Source organism: Chironomus tepperi, unplaced genomic scaffold (assembly GCF_022539635.2).
Source record: "Chironomus tepperi strain 1889 unplaced genomic scaffold, CSIRO-AGI_Ctep_v1 contig_354, whole genome shotgun sequence".
Classification (NCBI taxonomy): domain Eukaryota; kingdom Metazoa; phylum Arthropoda; class Insecta; order Diptera; family Chironomidae; genus Chironomus; species Chironomus tepperi.
Window position 1 is genome coordinate 207,245 of NW_027226476.1, and position 16,939 is coordinate 224,183.

At 27.9% G+C, this 16,939-nt stretch overlaps 1 protein-coding gene and 1 long non-coding RNA gene across 5 annotated transcripts in view; one reads left to right on the forward strand and one right to left on the reverse strand.

Moving 5' to 3' along the window:
• Positions 1–6,399, forward strand: part of LOC139094247 (diuretic hormone receptor-like) — a 36,592-nt gene extending 30,193 nt beyond the window's left edge. For 2 of the 4 annotated variants that reach the window (XM_070645231.1, XM_070645230.1), the window contains exons 8-10: positions 2,101–2,333; positions 2,420–2,781; positions 4,126–6,399. In XM_070645231.1, the coding sequence (XP_070501332.1) occupies positions 2,101–2,333; positions 2,420–2,781; positions 4,126–4,171 (641 nt within the window). In that variant the 3' untranslated portion in view covers positions 4,172–6,399. Of the gene's footprint in view, positions 1–2,100; positions 2,334–2,419; positions 2,786–2,897; positions 3,111–4,125 lie in introns of those variants that run through there. The other 2 variants (XM_070645232.1, XM_070645233.1) reach the window with 2 other exon arrangements.
• Positions 6,400–8,924: 2,525 nt separating this feature from the next.
• Positions 8,925–10,388, reverse strand: LOC139094531 (uncharacterized). The gene is made up of 3 exons (XR_011544780.1): positions 10,110–10,388; positions 9,859–10,032; positions 8,925–9,786 (listed from the first exon to the last, which is right to left on the reverse strand). It is a non-coding gene; the product is annotated as an uncharacterized lncRNA (long non-coding RNA).
• Between the last annotated feature and the right edge of the window lie 6,551 nt (positions 10,389–16,939).

A 16,939-nucleotide genomic window follows, 5' to 3' on the forward strand; every position in this document is an offset into this window, starting at 1 on the left:
TAGCCTAAAAACAGGTGTTAATATTAATCGATTATTTAACCTGTTAAACATTCAGACATTTACATTCCACACATGACATGAAATTTTATTTTTATCCACATCCATAAAAAATTTAATGCATTAATGCGAGCACAAGCTTTTTCTACCTTTTAAAATCTTCCATATTTCTTGAATTACTAATATATTTTTAAAATGACAGTAAACAATCTCAATATATTTTCACAAACATAAATCCACTTGAATAAAAAGTCATAAATTTCTATTGAACATCAATTTCACATGACAGCAATCAATTTTATGACTTATTTAAAATGAACAGGAAAGGTTTGCTGGGGTTTAAATCATTTTACTTCATTAAAGCTGTGTATTACTTCTATTTATTCATTGTATGATTCTTTGAGCTTCCCAGCATATCCAGCACATGAACAAAATTAATATTTTTCTATGGACCAAACATTTAAATGATGTTCAAATAAACTAGTCAGTTATGTATAAAATAATCTTATTCTCGTGCAATTTTCATATAATTCATATAATTCACATAATGATTCTATTTCCGATTTGTTTTGTGTATTTAAAAAAATTTTGAAAAAATTATTTTTAGCTATAAGACACATAAGTCGTGTACAATCACAAACTTTTTAAAATAAATTAATTAAGTATCTCACATTTTGTATCAATATCTTTTTGATACGTCTAATACCAACCCTTAAATATTTGTAATTAAAATTTCATGTAACATCATATTGTATTTGACTTTATCAGCACATAACAATGAAAATTCAATCTATGTTTTATCGAAATTTTCAAACCCTCATAACAAGCCACAACAATGGTTTTTGATACGAGTTTCATTTCAAGGCTTTTAGAAAATGAGGATGAAACTTTAACATTAGCTTCAAGACAAGAGATGTGAACTCGTTAGAAGAAAACTCTGACGTTTCTTTGTTGAATAATTTATGATACTTCCGCTGTGAATAGAATAATAAACATGAAGACAGTTCATCCTTCAAGGCTTATTCTATACCCTTTCTCTTGCAAATTCTTACTGCTACTTAATTTAGTGACAGTGCGTACTATCCGTAACGTTCATTTAATTTTACAAAGTGCATGTTGCCTCACTGAATATATCAACAAAATGCAAAAATTTGCAGCTCATATACGGTTTATAATCTAATCATCATATCTAATGGATAGTTTAATCGAATGCAAATCACCTTCATGAAAAGTCAATAACAAAATTAAGTTTTAAATCATTTTTGATTTCACTAAACTTTTTTAAGAGTCACTAGTTTTCTCTTTTTCTTGAAGTCCCTATTGGAGTGTTAAAGTTATTGCCAATCACATTCCATTGGATTTCTTTCCGAAATCAATTTGTTTGCGCTTCCTTCTCAATAAAAAATTTCTCCTTCGATTTTCATAGCATATTCTTTACATGAAAAGATGTTTTTGTCTGCATTTTTCCGTCAGTTCGTGTGAGATTAAATGACGCTTTGATACTTCTCAAATTTAAATTTTTTTAAAAAAGTTCGCGCAGTAATGCGGTATTTTGCTTTAAATATGTGTGGCACAGACAAGACGAATGACCTAAAAGTTTTAATCAAGAATTTTAATATTTTTTGATCTGTTCGTGGAAAATGCGCTTTTCTCGGTCACTTTTGACCACTTCTTTGCTATTTTTTTCCTTTTTGTAGATGAATAAAGGATAACAAATTTCCTCATTTTTTGAATCTGCCACTTCCATTTCATTCAGTCGTAAAAGTGAATCTGTTGATAAATTTTTACATACATTTTGAGTAAATGAGCGCGCTTAGGATAATGAATTCTTTAACAAATTTTGCCGTTATCATATTCGCTTTACAATCTGTTAACCAATCATCCAAAACGATTATTTATTGCATAATAAATGCGCATTAAATCTTCGTTTCTATATAAATATTTTGCTCACCTTTCAAGAAGCCCAATTCACGTTCGTTAGCTTGTTGAATAACCATTTAGCAGCAATATCTATCCATACCTTTTTCGCAACTTCTTCTTTTGTATTTATTAGACCTTACTTAATTTATTTTTATTTCGAACGAAATCTATCTACTCACATAGGCTTTCCGAGTATTTTCGTGGGCTTTTGGACTATATTTAAAGCATTCGCCACAGATGCGGATAATGAAAATGTGAGGCTAACGGAGGATATAACCACAACCGTCAGCACAACAGAAACTGAATCAAGACTCGTCTGTTCATGGATGAGAGAATCTAATATTGATTGGATTATACAAGGACCCGCATGTGCCGTACTCATTATTAATCTCATTTTTCTGGTTCGAATAATGTGGGTGAGTTAATGCTTTCGATGATATTTTTCTATCATCATCATCTTTGTTGCCGTGCCTTTTTTATACTTCTATCTTTTCTTTTTAAGGTGCTTATTACAAAATTGCGTTCAGCCAATACAGTGGAAACAAGACAGTATCGTAAAGCCTCGAAGGCTCTTCTCGTACTTATCCCTCTCTTAGGAATCACATATTTAATTGTCATTGCCGGACCAAATGAGGGTTTTGAGAGTCACATTTTTGCCATTTTAAGAGCATTTCTTCTCAGTATACAAGGCTTGAGTGTGTCACTATTTTATTGCTTTTTAAATTCTGAAGTACGACAAGCACTCAAGCATCGTTTTCATCGCTTAAGGGACTCTCGTAATTTAAGTGCATCGAATTCTATTCGCAGTCGACGTTATACAATGTCTAAAGATTATTCTCCTCGTTCGCGAACGGAGAGCATACGGTAATGTACCTTCAATGAACATTTATTGAGATTTTTTAATGGACTATTAATGGATCATCTTTATTTTATCATACATACATAATTATGTTATTAATTAATTTTATTTACTTTTCTAGCTTAACTCTTCCTGTTACAACAACATAAACACACAAGTCTTTGAACTTAATGTCTGTTTAAAACAAAATTTCATTTATCTTATTGTACAATCTGTTCTGTAACATCTTGAGTTTCTTCTTCTCTACATTATGATTTCCTATTTTCATTCAATTATTTTATGAGAACACATATAGAGCAAATAGAATCTTCTTTTATTTCGCTATATCTAATAAGTAAGTGCTTTTATTTTATTATCTTTCGAGCGATACAAATAAAGAAGGCTCTGACACGGAAAGCTATTAAGGCTCCACTAAAATTCTTTTATAATATCACCAAATGGATGTCCTCTCCATTTAGCATCCATTTAATAAAAGTCGTTAAGAGATCCTAACAAAAAATCTTTAGCGGAGTCTTAAAAGTTCCTTCTTCATTTAAGCCGCTCGGATCTATAATTTTTTTCTTTCTATTCTATCTATATCTTAAAAAATCCATTCATTAACTTAGTTATTTATGATTTTATCATTCTTACTATGCTACATTTCTCAAAACAAGATGATGGTAGAGATAAGGTGTTCTTATATATCCCAATAACCCCTATTTACTTACAACTTTCATCAAAAAATCCAAAACTTTTATTCTTCATTTAGTTTTCAAAGTTAATCAAGTTCTTACACTAGCCAAATCTTAGATAAAATCATTCATGTACCATGTGACATTTTAACTTATTTTATTATGCTCTTAAATACACCCTCTAATGCCAAGTGAAGTATCAACGAATAAAAATATCACGAAAACATTTCGTGCAGAAATATTTATGATTCACGTGATACGTGCTAAATATTTATGTCATTTTAAGTATGTCAATGATAAATTTTATGAGACGAAATTTGAGATTTTCACAAATAATATCTAAGTTTAGCCACACGTCAGGAGTGGGCTAGGATTTCAAAAATTTTATGCAATTTTAACTTAAATAATTGCTATTTTCATAAAGTATCTAGGGGTCGTTCACTCATTACGTTACTCAAAAAAACGAATTACCCCATCGTTACAAAAATTTTCATGCATTATGTTTAGGCTGTTACAAATTCCTAGACCTAATTTTTTTAAACTATAGAATTCATGTCATAGTTTTGAGTAAACCACATTTAATGGTAGTAACAGCATCATTTTAATTTTTATTGCAAAGTTCATTTGATACTTTAAAACCCACAATGCTAATAGTTTTCATCATATTCTCTATTTCAGAACAACCCAGGAATATACAGTTATAGTACGAATGACAGAACTTTAGAATTTGAGAAGCAACACAAAAAGGCAAAGTGAAAGAGCTCAACTACACAAAAGGATGCAGATAAAATATAATTCAAATTAAGAGGAAACAACGGAAGGACTGCAGATGTAGACATGAGTGGCATCAAAAATGGCAAAGCCAATACTTTTTGTTCATTCCGAATTAAAAAAAAATAAAAATGATTCAAAACATAAATAAAATGTTAGTAACCTAATACAGAAAAAATAAACTGTTATGTATTTTCTATTTTATATTCTAATGATGCAAAATAACTTTTAAAGATCTTAATACCAGAGCAGTTGTTTATGGAATAAGATATATACATTAATTTTATTATTAATTCTTTCAATGCCAAAAAAAATTAAATAATATAAAATAAAATATTTTTATTTTAAAAACTCGTGACCTAACCATAAAATCAATAAATTGCCTGAAACAATACCAATATTTATTGATGTCAAATTAATTAAAATAAATTTAAATATCATTTGCGATACTGATTATTCAAATTTAACGTTCATGTCAGCCACAAAAGCCAGTGTAATCAAAATGTTACACTCTTAGAATATATCTAAAATTAAATTATAGATTTGTTGTTATTTTGTTATTGTCTCATTTTAAGATTAAAATCTAACCATATTCCATCAACAACTAACTCTGAGTTAGTAATAATGAAGAAAAAAAATTAATAAAATAGAAAAATTATGATAGAATTAATAAGAAAAAAATATAAAGAATTGATGATGGTTATGATTAATACTAAGAACAATGTGTTCCACAATAACAAAAGCATTTTAAGGAGAAAGTGGTATAATGAAAATTTTATTTATTGATGGTTGAAATGATTATTAAAAAAATGTATGTGTAAGCTTAATGAATGGAGGAAAATTAAATCTTAATGTTAAACAATTGAAGAAATTACTTTTAAGCAAATGAATGAATTTATATGAATATTCATAAAATATTAAAAGTATGTACAAATAAGAGTATTTGAAAATCAAATATGTAACATGCATACTTATAGAACAATTACCGGAAATCGAAGAATATAGGTAAAATTTAATGGAATAGACAAAAGTCTTCCTATAAATTATACTAAGTTTAATAAGATTTAAAATGACTAATATTGTATCTGGTCTTGTAGAAAATCTAATTGATTTGAATTTTTAATAAAACAGAATTTTTTTGCAAATATGTGCACAAAAAAAAGTTTTAACCAAAGCACACAGTCTTTTTGAATTTTATGAATTTTATGAGTCGCCTTTGAGCTCCGTTTAGAACTTGTATAGAACTTCAATGATTCAGAAAATGAATATAGACAAAGTAAGGTAAATTTGCAATAGATTATAAACTATTGCAATTAAATTTCAGATAAAAGCAATATTGTCGTTTTAAATTGACGAAAATTTAATAATAGATCATAACCGGAAAAAAACTTTCGAAGAATTCAGATCAGAATAGATTTACTTGCAAGACCAAAAAAGTCTATATATATTCATATCAAATTTATCGTATAGTTCATCCACATAAAACAAGCTACATTGTATGTTAAGCAACCATGTTGCATTTAAGCCGACAGAAACCCTTTTTAACAGAAAAACTAATTAAAATATCGATGAATATTTTTAAAATTAAATGAAATTTGTCAAGTTGTGTTTTAAAAAAATTATTTAATTTTAAAAAGGCAAAAATAGCCCATATTTTGAACCATATGAATGTGCCATTAAGTAGTGAATTTTTAAACCAAAATTCAAATATTTAAGTAATAAAAAAATATAATATTTTTTAAAAGAGAAAATAATTTTTCAAATAAGAATTTTTTTAAAAAAATTTTAAGCGAATTTTTGCTTTTATGTTCAGCATTATAAGAAAAAAAATGTGTATTATCAACAAACTAAATAAAAAATCAAAAAATATTGATAAAGAACAACATTTTATTGAGTAGGATAAATCTCGAATACCATCTTGAATGTGTCTTGAGAAAAGTTTTCTTACGGCTATTAGCAGAGACCAGATAAAAATTCTGTTTGAGTACATTTTCACAAAAAGTGACATGAGAGATTCACGAAGAAGTAAATTAAATTCATTTTGCATGGTGTACAAGATGTTTGCTTTCATCTTCCTTTAGTTGGAAACATGAGAGTTCATGAAAATATTTTCAATATTTAGAAAGTCATTTGCACCATATATGCTTAATCTGGTAGATATTTGATTAAAATAGGTAAAAAAATTCATCTTGTTTCTTGCAAAACTTTCATGACACTCTGTTTGGAATAAAATTAAAACAAATTTTTGAATAAGAGAATTTGAATGTAGTTTTTGAAAGAAGAAGTTTGTAATTAAAAAGCGTTTGAAGAACCTCTACTTTTATGTTATCTAGGAAATGATATAGCTCCTTTGACATATTTTTTGAGTGAATTTTGTTTGAAAATTTTCCCTAATTTTTATAAATCTATGCTTAAGTTGAAAATGTACCCTTATTTACAGAACAAAAATTCACTTGTATTATTTAATAGATTTATAAGCTTTGCTTCATTATGATGACAAGTTAAATTGTTGTTAAACAGTCTGATGATAATTTTTAATTACTTTAGTTACGCAGATTACAAGCTGAAAGTAATTTTACTTCAAAACTTCAACAAACTGCTGGATTGACTTTAAATCCTTAAGGCATGAGAAAATAAAAAGGAATTTTAAGTAACCTGAAATATATAAAAACGATTAATTCCAAAGAGTTTAAAGTTTGAATGTGTTTTGTACAACCTAGATTTGCCAAAAAAAAAAAAAACCAATAGAAATGACAGAAACTTAACTTGATACTTAATTAAATTACTCTTGAATCCAAGTTTCAAGTTTCTATTAAGTATTCTATGAATACGTGATATCTGAAGTCAGTTCTAAAACTCTAAATTTTTGGGAACACCAATTGATTTCAAAAAGCTATAAAAACCACAATAATCATTGCAAAACCCCTTTAGATATGATGCCATTTTTGTGTTTCGGATTTAAGATTTCTTATTTTTTATTGCAGCACTCAAACATATTTGTACCATAAACAAGCATGTAGATGCTTTTTTTGTAAGAAGTTTTATTTAGACAAGTTGAGAAGCTTTGAATTTGCTGACAAGCATTTGTTCCTTCATTTCATTGTACTTCGTATGACATGAATAATGTTATTATTTTCAAAGTTTCATTCTTCATTCAGGCTTTATTATTCTGTAAAATTTCGGTTATAGAAGTTCATGGAAAATTTTTGTTGAAAGTCTTTTCAAATCTTCTTGAATTTCTTTTTTGTTTCTTCAAGGATATAATAAGAATACTTAAAATTGAATTAACTTTAATTTTATGTATTTTTTATTACTTGAATTTCTTGATAATTCTGAAAATTTTAGTCTGCGTTTTAGCTGATTGGCATTCTGTTTAAAATACACATTAAAATCCTGTAAAATGTTCATTGTAAGTCCACTTGAAGGATCATTCAATTTTAACGATTCAAAAATTATGTGACTGCTGCATACCCAGTTTTCAACGTTGAAGCAAAGATAAATAAACCTAATGGAACCAAAAATTTACTTCACTGAAAATATCGACAGTAAAGCTTTTTTTGAAATTTTTATATCTAGTTGAATTTTTACTGTAATCATAAACTTTAAATTTTATGACTACAAACTATTATGCTGTTTTAAACAATAAACACGAACGATTTTATTTTAATGTCGATATATTATCTGATTATAATGATGCTCTTGTTTTGAAACCCCATTTTCAGTATTTTTTACTTACGCAAAATAATCAATAGAGATGAAGGTTTACTAATGCTACAATTAAAATTTTAAAAATTCAAAATCGTGCTTATGTGAAAGCTCATTGATAAGCTTCATCATCTTCTCTCACCCGTATCTCCACCTAGTCGTCTTCTCTCTCCTCATACACTCTCTCATTACTCACTGTTAATATAAAAGCACTGAAACTTGTTTATTTCATAGAATTATGTTGTATATGATGATGTAGTTTATGTGTTTACGAGCTGTAGAAGTATGTACGCGATGTTTTTCTTTAAAATACGCAAAATAATTTTTTTCTACATATCCGCATATACATATTTTCATTTTTTATTATGCTTATGTGAGTCATTATTTACAGTTTATGGTTGATGATAGATGGAAGGAATTTACGCTGAGAAGAAAAAAAAATTACAAAAGTACTCGTTCTAATGAAATTACATACAGTAATGTAGGTTTAGAACTGAAATGTATCTTATTTTTTTTTTTATTAAGAAAAGTGACTTGGTCCTATTTAATTACATTTAAGGCATAGAAGTGAGTTTGTTGTACTGATTGACTAATTATTTGACTACAAAAATCTGATCACAGAGCAAAAATGCGCTCAAGTTCCTCGATAATATGAGGACTTTTAACATTTTTTTCCCATCTACGTAAGTATAAAAAATAAACAAATATAAAGTCATCACTATTCATTAATTATTTCAGATCATGAAGCAAGAAGCATCAATAAAACACAATCTATTTTAAGAGTTATTTCATTTTTACTATATAAAAGGTATCTAAGGAATGATTCACACTAACAAATTTTATTGACGGTTGACGATGACTTCGAAAGTAAAAGGTTTATTTTTTCTATAAAAACTCATGATTGGTCTAGAAAAATGTTGTGAACAGCAAAAATCGCTTTAAAAATTTTTATTTTCCACTTCACCATGATAATAAGAATTTTATGTTCACTATATTGAGGATAATCCACTTTAGTGAAATTGGCCGTTTATGTTCACTATATTTTCACCCTAGTAGTATCAAAACATTTCTAAAATTGAGATCCTAAATTATACTGAGATAATCTGTGTTTATTTTGATTTATATTAATTAAACTTTTCTTTATTTTCATATAAATATCAAAATGATGTTTCGAAGTAGTGGTCAAACTAAACCGCAAAAATAAATTTGACCAGTTTAAAATATTTAAGGTTCTGTCTATTGTTGTTAAATTCAAAGAATGATGCTTATAAAATTTCAACTTTTAGCAAAGCACAAGAACTTAAAACAATGCTAAATACCTTTAAAGATTGAACAAAAAACATGTTCCCCTAGGAACAAAAAACAAATATAAAATCAACTATTAAATTGCCTATTGTTTTGCTTCTAATGCAAATTTTTCAGAATTATTTGATACTGCGTATATCTTTCGTCACAAAGTTTCGCTATCAACGTAATTTAAAGACTTCACTTCACTTTACTTAAGTTATAGAAATTGCATTTTGCAAATATTTTCCGCTCTCACTGTAAATTCCTTCGAATATTATAACACATAACATATTATTTCTCTATGAGATACATAACTATATTTAGAAATATAGCAGATGATAATAGTTGATGAATGTATATTGAATTATGTAATATAAATGTGTCGTGACCTCATCTATGCTTCATAATATACATATAATAATAATAATAATATCATAACGATGCTCTAAGCAATCGTAACTAGAAGAAAAGCAGTCAAATGTTAAGTAACTTAAGCCTAACATCTACCCTCCATCATTTGGCAAATAAATTACATCTACATATTTCAGCAATGTCCTTTTCTGAGAATATTAAACTCTGGAAAAAAGGTTTTGACATAATTTGTCACATTTAGTGTCATACAAACAAATTAACAAACATGTCACTCACTTTCTTCATGTGAACATTCATTAAATACCCTCACTGCACATTGATTTATAAATGTTCGTCTCGTTTTACCATTTGTAGCACAGACAGGTCGCGTATAATGTGGACATGATGTTTGACCGCAACCATTTGGTGCCTTCTCACACAATATTGACACAATGACTGATAATATCAGCACTAAAATTATATATGCAGGAATGAGAGAAGAAAAACAATTATTTACACCTAGAATTTTAATTAATTTCATTACAAACCAATTGATAGAAAGCCAGAGACAATCTTCATGATTAAAAAAGTAAGCGTTGACACACAATCACAAATGAGAAAAAAATATTCGAAGCGTAAATATATCTAGGTGCTGTTTCGTCGTAAAGTTCTCTCGCAACTGTCAGTGCAGCGAGAAAAAGGAAAACAAAAAAATATGTACAAAAATAAAAGTCCCCATAAAACTTTATGTTAGTATGTATAAGGCTCGTGTATTCACACACCGAAACTAAAAAAACTCTCAATTTCTTCTCTGCTTTTGTTCCTATCATCACCAATAGTCTAAAGAAGGTGCAAAGTCGAGGAACAGAAAGCAACAAAAATACGATGATATGTTTGACCATAAATTTTATGGTTCGCCTTATTTTTAGAAAATAGCATTTGATTGATGATTACTCACACCATATATTTGTTCTCTCATCAAATCAACATGTAATATAAGATGATTTTTTTGTGGGCGCGCAATAAACTATGATTTTATTGAAAGAAATAAGGAATGAAAATTATTGAAAGAGGTGGAGATGAGCGCTTTTTAGAATTATAGTGAATTTAGTACATATCATATATAATCAAATATAAATGCTAATAACAAATTTGAAAAAATGTTAGCCCATGCCAAACTTTTCATTGTAAATATTTTAAATTTCCTGAGCCAACAAAAAGGAGAAGAATTTTTCATTATTTTTAAAACAATTGCAATATTCCCTTTAATATCAATTCATTAAAATGCTATCAATGTGTAAAAAAATGATAAAAATCTGAAGCCAAGAAAAACTCCTAGAATAAGAGAAATATTTGCATCATTAATGACTCTCGACCCAATTCTTGTATAACAATCTTGATTCATGAATATTTGAATTCTAAACTGATAGGAAACAGGAAGTCAATAGATACAGTTTAATTCAACCCTTTGAATTAGAGACAAACTTTTGTTTCATTCTTTCAACTGAATTTGCTCAACATTTTTTTTATGACTTACAATCATTTAATTTAAGTTTTGTTCTCCTTTACATTTTATTCTTCAATTTTTTCTCTCAATTTTTTCACTCGTCGTATAAATAACAATAAAAACTTTACTTTCATTCTTTTTTATTGTCGTTGCTATTTTCTTATTCATTGTACGATTCAAAAAATATTGATAATGATGATGATTCACAAAAAAAAGCATGAACTACAGCAGCTAAAAGTTTTTGTGTATTTGGGTATTTAGTTTTGTTTGTGTTGTTGCTCAATGACGACATTGTGTGTACGAAGTTTTTTACATGTAACCATCTGTAAAGGGAAAAGGCAGTATGCTCAGGCACAATTTGTGATTCTTTCGGTTACTTTTCAACGAGAATCAGCAAGTTTTTACGGAAATATCAGCAATAACAGCTAAGGGAAATATTTAGATAATGAAAGCTTGTGATATTGTGTTTATGCTACTTCCCAGCCGGAAGCAACAATGAAAATATTTTTTCGGTTCGTTTCACTACCATGAATAATAAACATTTCAATGCATTTGCTATTGTTTTGTGTGTCTTTTTGTCTTCTGACATCTTTTTCCCTACAATTTGACATATAAAGTACGAATTAAACAACAAAAAATTATACACTAACATTAAGAGCGTTTTGTTCTCTTACAGTTTCAAAATCATGTATACATTTTCATTCCTTATTTCTCTAATTAATTATCAATATCCAAATAACGTTTTTATCATTTTGTCCACACTTTGACTGTCTGTGTGTAGTCTTTAACGAAACTCAGTCTCCAGTTTGAAATTTTTACTTATTTCGTGTGGAACAGGCGAGAAACAGGAATGGTTTTTTTAGATTTCGTTAAGTTTTACGCATCAAATTACGAACATCTATACTTTATGTTTATTGTATTGCTCTAGAACATTGTAACCGTCCCTGTTGAATGAAATGTTCAAAAATGCGAATAGAAAATCGATGAAAATGAGTGAGTCCAATTGTTTATTCTGAGTTCGCAAGAATGAAAGCGTGTTGAATATTAGTTGACTATACAAAAAAGAATACATAAAAAAAGCAGAAGGAAAAAAATTCAATTAATGCTATATTTTTTCCTTCTCTTTGACTTATTCGCTCCCGGTTACAAAATGTCACATATAAGAAAGGATTACTAGATAAGAATTAACAAATATTGGGGAAATTGAAGTGAGCTTCTCTCACAAAATTTATGGCAATAAACAAAATTAGTCTTTAACACAATTTTCTTTAACATGCTCTAAAAAGGATATAAACTGTGATTTCTATAATTTTAAGTTTATAAATATTCTTTATTATTATGTATTCTTATGGATTTTGAAAATAATTTGGGGTTCGGTTTAAAACTTCAAGCCTACATACATATTCAATTGTTTTGGATGTGTAGGTCATTCAAAAGATTATCATCTAAAATTTTCAAATCCAAAAAATACATTAATCCTTAGCACAGCATCAGTTTTTGTACATAACTTTATTGACATATTGACATCCCTTACAACTTGTAGTTGGTATTTAGTTTCTTTTATTAATAATTTTTCCAATTACCACAATAAACATGAAAATTTAGAAAATACCAAGAAGAAATCACTCAACTGCTCAACTTGTTGAATTTATGGTTATATGCTTCAGGATATTATTGTTGCTACAGATTCCATCCCTAGACAATATGTGATTAAGTTTATTGAATGAGGGAGTTTTTTGTATCGTGTCATATTGTGAAATCTGATTTTAGTGAGTATGAAAACTTCAACAAAGACTCTTTGATTCATGTACTCACTTGAAATTTTTAAAATCAGAATAATGAACTCAAAAAATCTTAGGAACTTAATCTTATGTCGCAAAAATGTATGCAAAGTGAAATTATTCACATCGATGACTCCAAAAGAATCAAAAATCCGTAGCTCAATGAATAGCCTTATTCGGTCTATACCACATAAAATGAAACTTTTATAAATAATTCGTATTCTGATTATCATAACAACATCCATATGCTGGCTCATTTCTCAAGCATAAAAGCTTTATAAATCTAAAGTCGCAGGCGGATAGCAATAAAAATAAGAAAATAATAAGATTCAACGAACTGATTATGTCATGGCATAGTAAAGAAAGATGAAGCAACTGATGGTCGTGCCTTAATGGAAGTTCATCAATGAAAATGACTAAAGATATTTTAGCATTCTTTTTATACATAATAAATGATGTTTTCTTCTCTTTATATTCAGATGTCGTTTTATTATTATTTTTTATGTACATAAGAACCGAAAAAAAAAATTATAAAAAAACTGAAATATTATCTAATAATTGACTTCCTTTTTTCAGTCAAAATAGACTCTCATGAAATGGGATTAGCTGAAAATGTTTACAATGAACAGATTTTATGCTAAAATGAAATTTCATCACCCACATTGTGGACATAATCCAAATTTCATTGTAACATTGCTTGAAAAGAAACGACTCGAAACTTTTGCAGCAAAAAAGGTTCAGTTATATGTCACTTCAACATGAACCCTTTTTGTTCGAGGTTCAAAGATGCCTCTATTATTTGGTGATAACGAAATCCAATTTTGATCAATCTTAAAAAGATTATGTAATATCTTTAATCAAAAATCTTTTACAGTCCTCGGCGATGATGATGCAAATCGAATTTACTGTCAATGTTTTATTAAACTTTTTTACAAAGAGGTAGCAGCATCTTGTGGCGGATACTTTTATGTTGAAAATGGTTTATTGGATTTTGAATGCTGTGAGTTGATGCACATAATGTTTACGGTGTAAAGTTACAGATAGAAGGGACTATGAAGGACATATTTGGAAGAAAAGTGATGAAAAATCATATTACTACAATGAAATTTTAATAGAGATTTTAAGCTGTTATTTTGAACCGTGTGAAGTTAGCCACACAACTTCAACAACAATGATCAGTTCAAATTGTGTGTTCTTACGAATGTTTTCCGATAGAATCTGTTGATTATAAAAACTCACTGTTTTAATGAATATTGCCTTTGAATTCAAAGATACTGCACAGAACCATAGCTTTTCAAGGAGCTAAATAAAATTTAACTCCAGATATTGTAAGTATAAAATCCAGATTTTCTTTTCCAAAAGCTTAATTGAATTAGTCTACATTCCTATTGCTTATTGCATAGATAAATCTAAATGCAAATACAGCAAATTGAAAGCATTTTGATTGAATTAAATTGGATTAGGATTCTACTATGCGGTGGGAGTGCATAATATACTTGACATTTTAATATGCTTGAAAGTGAAGATGAAATTTAGAAGATTTTCCTTAAATTATATTTACTTATCCTCCATAATCGCCTTAGAGATATTAAATGCAATGACATTGCTGTAGAATAAATTTCTTTTTCATGCAGCACGAGACAGATTGAGTATCTTTGCATGAAGCCAGTATGAAATTTTATAAGACATAAATCATACTTTGTTTTAAAAAATCGAAAATTTTTGATGAGTGTTTTTTAAGTATTTGACAAATAAAATGTCTTGAATTTACTAGTAGATAATCTTTTTAAATGATTTCCATAAATTAAAGCTAATTTGTAAAAGTCATTAAATATTAAACTATAAATTTAGTTTGTTAACCTTTGTAAATCCTGTATTTTGAATTAATATCAATTTACTTTCACAAAAAATGAATTTAATAGAAATATTCTTCTCCATTTTTACTGATTTTAATTAATCTAATTTATATGGGTGCCTAATTTGTATTCTGAAGAATAGATGACTGTAGATGACTTTACAAGTAAATTTTATTATGAAATTTTCATTATTTTAAATTTTTTGTGTTGTAGAAGAATTATTTTATTGCAACAGACTGATCCTTATAATTCGAGTCTATTGCCACACTTATAAAAATATCAAAGGAATTATATAAGCATGCCTGAATAACAATTTTAAAATATTTAAACAAAAATATCATAAATATAAGAGTATTATTCTTAGGCTCAATTTAAATTACATAATATACATAATAGTGTTCCATTATTAAATTACATAAGTACTGTATGAATTTCATCACAAACACAATAAAACTTCGCTTTTAATAAACAAATAAATCTCTATAAAATAAAAGGAAGCATAAGAAAGTTTCTTAATCAATTGATTCTCATATTTTTCGACAGAATATGAATATTTCATTCAAGTCTGTTTATTTCTTGATCCACTGATTGTTATCTCAATAGGCTACAAAAATATATTTTTGAATTCCCAATAGATAAATAAATTTGATTGTTTGGATTGGACAAAATGTCATCATTTATCTGTGAAGAGCAACTTTGATAGTGTTTGTGTTTAAAAGCTTTATTCTTTAATGTACTCTTTTAAACGTTATTGTTTCAATTGATGAAAAATCTTATTTACTCTCGTCATTTTCAAATTTTTCCTCACTGAGAGCATTTACAACTATATCTCTCTCTCTTTTAGACTCAATTATATTCATAAAATAAAGAAATCTACATCGCTCAAATGCCTCTCTAAAGAGCACTGTGAACAGACATTCAAAAGACGTTAAACATGACATTATCACTTCCCATTCACATTCAATGGACGTTGAATGATAATGAAATTATTCACTTACGAGCTTCATTCACTTCCCTTATACTTTTATGAATCTGAATTGCAAAATATGTGTTACAACACCTTATATCAGGCGAAGCATTCTTACTTAATTTTCATTCAGAAAAATTTCTTTCTCAATCAGCAGAGAAACATGATAATAAACAACAAGTATGCCCATGCATGATAAACAAAATCGAAACGTGAGATGTGTTTATTACATTATCACTTTTGGTTTACCCGTTTAATGAAGTAAATAGGGGAAAATATATTCGTCACTGTCAAAGTGAGATGAACATAGAATGCAAGGAAAATTTCAAATGAGGGCAATTGGAAAGAGTGCACTTTTTTGTAAGTCACCATAAAAAACCTTTTTATATATTCATAAAAAGTTTTTATGGTCAGCCTACCAAACAAACAAAGTAAACTATTAAGCTAAATTTCTGAAATCAGTTTCAAAAAAAAAGTTTTTTAGTCCAAAATACGTTTGATAAATCTGAGTTAAATGTACAGAGGAAATTATAAATGGTAAAAGAATAAATAAACATTGTGATGCATGTGAAGAAAGTTCACGTCATTGCTTTGTATCACTATATTACAAATAGAAATATTAGTGAAAAATAAAGCAATTATTGAATTATCACCTCATCATGAATTTCTTCATCTGAACATGTTTCGTTTGGACAACGAAATATATTAGGGAGATGTTGATATGGAATATTAACTGTGTCATGATATTCAAAAATGAAACTCAGTTGTGTGATACAATTTTTGGTGTAAAAATGATACGTCAAATTAGCATGTGAATGAGAGATTTTTCTCCGGGGCTTTAGACGTGATGATTGATATCATGAAAATAAAATGTTATTTTTAAAAAATATGAATTCTGGAAAAAAAAATGAAATACCAAGATACTTGTCAGTGAATAAACGTAAAAAACTACCTGTGAACATTAAGTATTTTCAAAACACATAATCTCAGTTTTTCTTCTTTTAGTTGGCCTATTTGAATGTGGAAAACCTAAAAACACTCTATGAAATAACTGCCAAACAGCAGTCTCACTATTCACACATTAAGAATATAAAAACGTTCATTAAAATCTATTCAATTAATTTATGAAATACTTATTGAAGCTTATGGTTTGCTCTAGGATTTTAAGGATTGGTTTCTTCCAGAAAAAATTGGCAACGGCCGATTTTCTGAAACCCTAATTGAACACAATAACGAAATATGAGGATTCTGTTTTTGAAAATGAGAT